At 52.0% G+C, this 6819-nt stretch overlaps 1 protein-coding gene across 1 annotated transcript; it reads left to right on the top strand.

Annotated features, from left to right (window-relative positions):
- Positions 1–891: 891 nt before the first annotated feature.
- ARPC5 (actin related protein 2/3 complex subunit 5) lies at positions 892–5881 on the top strand. The gene is made up of 4 exons (XM_053985575.1): positions 892–1070; positions 1894–1966; positions 3646–3822; positions 4628–5881. Exons 1-4 carry the CDS (start codon positions 928–930, stop codon positions 4688–4690), a joined length of 456 nt encoding a protein of 151 aa, XP_053841550.1. The 5' UTR covers positions 892–927; the 3' UTR covers positions 4691–5881.
- The last annotated feature ends 938 nt before the right edge of the window (positions 5882–6819 follow it).

Below are 6819 nucleotides of genomic sequence, written 5' to 3' on the forward strand. Positions count from 1 at the left end.
CGGGGCAAGCCCCCAGGATCGATCCAGGTGGGGAGGGAGCAGATGGAGCAGCCCTGGGAGAAGGACTTGGGGGTGCTGGGGGTGAGAGCTGGACCTGCCCCAGCCCTGAACCCCCCTGCCCTGGGCTGAGCCCCCAGCACGGGCAGCAGGGGAGGGGGATTCTGCCCCTGTGCCCCTGTGCTCAGGTGAGACCCCACCTGCAGAGCTGCCCCAGCACAGGAAGGAGCTGGAGCTGCTGGAGAGAGTCCAGGGGAGGCACCAGGATGGTCAGAGGGATGGAGTAGCTCTGCTGGGAGGAAAGGATGGGACACTTGGGATTGTGCAGCCTAGAGCAGCTTTGGGGTGACCTCATTGTGGCCTTGCAGTACGTGAAGGAGCTGTTGGGAATGATGAGGATGCACTGTTTACAAGGGCCTGGAATGACAGAACAAGCAGGAATGGCTTCAGAGTCAGTCAGAGCATGGTGACAGTAACATCAAGGTTGTGACTTCAATTCCGGTATGGGCCATTTACTTAAGAACTGGATTCAACGATGCTTGTGGGTCTTTTCAGAATATTCTGTGAATCTGTGAAACTTCAAATTGAAAGAGAGTAAGTTTAGACTGGCTATTGGGAAGAAGTTGTTCCCCGTGAGTGAGGGCCTGGCACAGAGTGCCCAGAGAAGCTGTGGCTGCCCCATCGCTGCTGAGTCTAAGGCCAGGCCGGACGGAGGCTGGAGCAAGCGGGGCTGGGGGAGCAAGCGGGGCTGGGGGAGCAAGCGGGGCAGGTGGGAGGTGTCCCTGGCCGTGCGGGGTGGGGTGAGGCGGGCCCAAGGTCGCTGGCCGCGCCGGCCGGGCCGCGATCCGCTGACAGCGCTCCCGCTGCGCCGGCGCCGCCCGGGGCGGGGCCGGGCCGGGCCGGCGGCGGCTGCGCGGCGCGGGCGCGGCCATGGCGAAGCACACCGTGTCCTCGGCGCGGTTCCGCCGGGTGGACGTGGACGAGTACGACGAGAACAAGTTCGTGGATGAGGAGGACGGGGGCGACGGGCAAGCGGGGCCTGATGAGGGCGAGGTGGACTCGTGCCTGCGACAATATCCTGAAGGGAGCGGCGGGGGCGGAGCGGGCGCGGCCGCCGCCGGGGCGGCCTTATAGGGGAACATCCGCGAGCGGGCACCGCGGCGGGCGGGCAGCGCTGGAGGGGGAAAGGGCTGGAGGGGAAGGGGCTGGCAGGACAAGGGAGGACGCCGAAGGGAGAAGGGGCTGGCAGCAGGAAGAGGCTGAAGGGAGAAGGGGCTGGCTGAGGGAAGGGGAAGAGGCTGAAGGGGGAAGGGGCTGGCAGAAGGAAGGGGAAGAGGCTGAAGGGGCTGGCAGAGGGAAGAGGCTGAAGGGGGAAGGGGCTGGCAGCAGGAAGGCGGCCCAGCTTCCTCCCCTGCCCGCAGCAGCCGCAGTGCCCCAGGGCTGCGCTCAGGGAGGTGTCCCGGGGGGATGCAGACTGGGGGTTCCTGTGCCCAAAGAGTTCCCCGTGCCCGCTACCAGGGCTGCCTCGCCCAGCTGGCCCTTGGTCACTGCTGCTGCTGTCCCAGTGGCTGCTGGGGCTGGATGTGACAAGCTGAGACCTCTTCTCGAGGGCTACAGATTGCAGAAGTGATGGAGAATGGTTTCTTTTACTTGGACGCTTATTCAGGGAAAGGCCTAGGAAGTATTCAACAGTCCCGGAACTATACAGCTGCTTGTTGATGCTGCTCCTGCCTCAAATGGCCTGAAAACTGCTGTCTTAGGCTGTAATGTCTTCTTAGCTGGTGAGGGAATCCCTGCATCAGAGTGTTTTCAGTCATGCACAAGTCAGCTACAAATATAGCTGTCCTGGTACTTGATGTCCATGTACTTGGTGTCTGGTCCTTAACCATGTGGCACAGGGAACATGATGGCTGCACTGCAGGCAGCTCTGAAGAACCCTCCCATCAACACAAAGAACCAGGCAGTGAAGGTAAAATAGTGACTGCTTGCTCATGGGTTACTCTCTAAAAATCCTTTCCTGTCTCTGTTACTTCTGTGTCACTAGTTGTACCTTGAGGAGGCCAGAGGAGCAGAATTTAGGGTGAAACATCCATGACCACAGGTGTTTTAATCTTGTTCAAAATACTGTAGCTCAGGTACAGTGCTGTCCACATACCTTTACCTTGGTGCTGGATCAAGTGTGGTTCTCCTACCAGTGCTGGTTGTGTTTCCTGTGCCCAGGGGTCACCAGGTGCCTGTGTCTGACTCAGACCAGACATGGCAGCTCACCGATGTAATCGTTGTGTGCTCAGGGAACCAGGGTTGCAGTTGCCACCTCTGACTAATGAAACCACCAGCAGTGAGCCTACAAAAAAGGAAGAATTGTTTTTTGTCACATCCAATCAAAATGAAGCTGTTAAAACCTCAGGAAAAGCAAGCCCTCCCCCTGTGATAGTGTGGGAGTCTGCTGGGTACATGCATTTCTGAATATCCCCAGGATGGATCCTGAATAGCTCATGATTGCAGTGGTGGGAGGAACAGGCTGATAAGATATGGCACTGCCCAGCTGGTGAGTGCCTGCAGTCACTTCTCCCTGCCCAAGGAGAGGCCCAGGGGCATGGTTCCCTGCTCCATGGCTCCTGGCAGAGCTGTTCCTGCAGCCCCAGCCCTTTCCTGAAGGGTTTTACAGAGCTCTGAGAACCAGCTGTTACAAATAGAGCTGTATAGCTTTGTCCTCACATTAATGACTTGTTTCCATTAGCCCTCTATTGAAGGATTTAAGAATACACTTGGTGGTGGAATTGAAGCGGGTAGAATGACTGAACATTAATACCTGCCTTAATTTTTGGTTATCTTTGGAACTTATATAATTTTACTTACAGTCATGTGGGAAGTCTTGCTAAGCCAAGTGATTATGGGATATTAAATAGGGCAGGAAAACTGACATCCATAGTTTCTATAGGGGGAAGATGCCTGAGGTGTTTGTGCGATGGAATTATTCAAAAGTCCAGCAGCCCTGAGACATTCTTCTCTCATGCTGCCTCAGTTAGTGATGGATGAACAGGAGGAGCTGCTCCTTGCTGATTACATGGCTAATTGCTGCTGTAAGCACGCCTCACACATTCCCAGGCCTGAAATGACATCCAGATCAATAGTTATTAATTCTTAATATCACTGGCCAGTGTGCATCCAGTGTGCCTGGGACTGCTTGGAAAGCACGTGGCTTCCAGCAGTCACCTCTTCCAGGCTGCCAATGGCATTTCCCTGGATCACAATGGTTGTGTCACGTTAAGCAGTACAGAGGTATAGAAAAGGCTCTAGTGGGAAGGGGGGGCAGACAAACACTTGATTGTTATAATTATTTTGGAACTTGATAGATCTTGAGCTTCCATATAAGCATTTACTATTTAGCCATAATTAAGGTGTGGAGAATTGCAAACACTAACAGAGGCAGAAAAACTAAAGCGGGGCAAATGTGTTAAACTCTTTTACCTTGTTTATCCTTGGGAGGATGTGTCTGTTACATCTTACTGTGACAAGCTCTTCACACACCGTCCTCTTCAGAGGTATTAAAGAGAAAAATGCTCTAATTCGGTTTGTTTGAGAGAGCAGCAGTGTTTGGCTGTGCCTCACACCAGGGTGGTTGTGTCTGTGCCTGCCTGTTGACAGGACCGTGCTGAGAGCATCGTGCTGAAGGTGCTCATCTCCTTCAAAGCCAACGACATTGAGAAGGCGGTGCAGTCTCTGGACAAGAACGGGGTGGACCTGCTCATGAAGTACATCTACAAGGGCTTTGAGAGCCCCTCCGACAACAGCAGCGCTGTGCTGCTGCAGTGGCACGAGAAGGTGCGTGCATGGGGACAGCTCCTGCCAGAGTGCCCAGGCCCTGAGCCTGGCAAGACACCCCCTTCCAGGCTGTGAGACTCAAGTGCCAGATTCAGGCTGTGACGAGGGTGTGGCCCTGGAGCTCACAGCTCAGATACACCTCCTGCCCACTGCTGCTTCCTTGAGTTAACACCCAAAAGTTAAAATTTCTCTTAGACTGAGGCAAACAAAATGGTTTCATCCAGTGATTCAAATGGGCTGAAGGAGAATTTCCTTCCTGCAGGGAAGCAAAATTGGCAGCTTGGTTATGCAGGGAAATGAAAGCTTAATTAAAGTTAAATAGCTTTCTTGAAATCAAGTGTGATTATTGTACCCTGGTACTCTGGCTGCTGGTGTTTCGTGGAAGGCAGGCAGTATAAATGTGATCCAAGTAATTTCATAGACTCCCAGAATGGTTTTGGTTGGAAGGGACCTTAAAGCTTATCTCATTCCACCCCTGCCATGGTCAGGGACACCTTCCACCATCCCAGCTTGCTCCAAGCCCCGTCCAACCCGGCCTTGGACATTTCCAGAGGTGGGGCAGCCACAGCTTCTCTGGCACACCTGTACCAGGGCCTCTCCACCCTCACAGGGAAGGATTTCTTCCTGATACCTAACCCTAGTCAACTACTAACCTACCCTAAGCTACTCCCTGTCAGGTTGAAGCCCTTCCCCCTTGTTCTGTCACTCCAGGCCATGTCCAAAGTCCCTCTGCATCATTCTTGTCAGCCTGTTCAGGACCTGGAAGGGAGCTCCAGGCTGTTCATTGCCATGTTTCCCTTCCCAGGCGCTGGCTGCCGGAGGAGTTGGGTCCATTGTGCGTGTTCTGACTGCCAGGAAGACGGTGTAACTCCAGCAGGGGTGACGGTGTGACTCCAGCAGGGAGCCGCTGGTGCAAGCCCTGATCCCCTCCCGGCACGGCGGCCCCTGGGCAGCCCTGTCCCCCAGCTTTGCCTTCGCCCTGCTGCTTCTGTCATACCCCACCGATGATGCGCGTCGTGATCTCTTCTGCAGTGAAATTCTGGAAAATTATGAAGGTGGAATTTTACTTTTAACAGGAATATTTGGTACTTGCCAGCCTTTCAGTGACATTCAGTGATGTAAACAATTTGGTGTTTAGGGTGATTTGCATTTGTGTGTAATTGTGGCAGATTTGGACCTGACTCTCTGAGCAAGTGCTGAGGGACACAGGGCAATGTCTTAATTTTTTGCTAGTCAAGCAGTATTTTGAGCTAAAATCTTGATATTTGAGAAGTGGGGCAGCTATTATTAACACAGGTAACTGGACCATATTGCCTTTGGTCATCCTCTGACCCTACATCTGTGAATAGGAGAGAAAAAAAAAGCTCTTTTCCAGCCCCAATTATCATTCCAGAGAGCTGAGTATTTTCCTGAACCTGCTCAGGTTCCTTGCCATCAGTGTGATGCTGGGTCCACAGTGGGATGGAGTTGTCCATCATGCAGTTTGGAAAGTGAAATTTAAAAGGTTAATGGTCCATTTATACTGGAGCCCAGCCCAGTGAACTCTTCTTATTTTGGGGAGTGAAGTTCCTGAGGAGAAGAGGAAAAAGCAGCTTTTACATGGCAAATCACCTTTCAGCAACTGGGAAGTGATTTGGTTTTGTCAAGCACAACTAAATGGCTGCTTGGGGTAGTCTGAGAAACATATCCTGGTATCGACACCATCCTTGCAGAGCCTCCCCTATTTTGTTTTCTGGTTGTGAAGGGTCTTTAAGGAGACCAGACAGCTCACATTCCTGTTGCATTGTGCCTCATCATGCTAGCTAGTGGGCCAGTCAGGTTCCCAAATAAAGAGGAGAATTTTAAAGAATTAGGAAAGCCCAGGGCATCCCAGACCACGGATCACCGTAGAAGGTTTAGGGCCAGGACTTAAATACATGTGTTTTAATTTCACTATTTTACTACAGTTCAGTTGTGTAAAACTGTTGGGGACCTTGTGAAATCTTTGCTGTTTTTTGATATCTGCTTTGTTTTTGTAATAATAATAAAGACCAGACAATAAATCGTCACTGAATATTTACTCCGTGTCTGACATGCCTTCAGTGGAGACAGGAGCCAGCATGGTTACCTCTAAACCATTCGGTGCCTCCCTAATTCTCTTCCTAGGATGCTTCTGCTTGCTCACTGCCTCCAGAAGAACACAGGCACAACCACAGGAGGCACTGAGATCACCAGGTGGGAGACCCAGCCTTGCTACAGAAAGCATCCAGGTTTCACCCATAGATCTGTACAGAAATTCTCCTGGTCGTGCAGCGAGGGTTCTGTCCTTACAGCTCTGCCAAGGACTGTGATTGGCTTCTCTGGTTCTTTCCACTTGCCCAGATTTGGGTTAAGACATCGATGAACCTCAGTTAAAAAAAATAAGCCGTAATCCCAGAGAAGTGGAAAATATTTTCCAAAACAATTGATGCCAAAGCAGATCAGCTGCCTCTAGATGGCATTAGATAAATAAAGTGAATAAATGGAGTGGCCTTAAGGTTCTGCAGATCCCCTTGGGTGAGGCTGTGATGGATTTAGGAACACTTACAGAACACGTACATCGGTGTTTGTTCAGGGATGTGCTAAAACACGCGTTGCTGTGGGGATAGGGCAGGATTTGCAGGGGCAGCTCTGCTGGTAAGGAGTGACAGGAAGGGGAAAAGTAAATGTAGTCTTAAAAAACAGCTTTTTTCCTCCAAATCTGGCCTTGCTTGTATTGGTGGATGGTATGGACACCACGACAGGGGTTCAGATTCCTGTTAGAAGGAAGCCTTCAATGGAGAACCTCATGCAGGTCGGACTGGGCAGGGTAACAGGGTTTGCAGAGCTCTGCTGCCTTCAGCTTTAGCCAGAGTGGGTGGCAGTGGTACCTTCTCATCACATCCTGCTTTTGTGCTAGCTGAGAGCTGCTGCTGTCCTCACATCCACCTCAGTGTCTGCTTCCATTTGGGAAAAGAGCCAAGACCCCCAGGTCCTGTG

This window comes from Vidua macroura, chromosome 9 (genome assembly GCF_024509145.1).
Source record: "Vidua macroura isolate BioBank_ID:100142 chromosome 9, ASM2450914v1, whole genome shotgun sequence".
In the NCBI taxonomy this organism is placed as follows: Eukaryota; Metazoa; Chordata; class Aves; order Passeriformes; family Viduidae; genus Vidua; species Vidua macroura.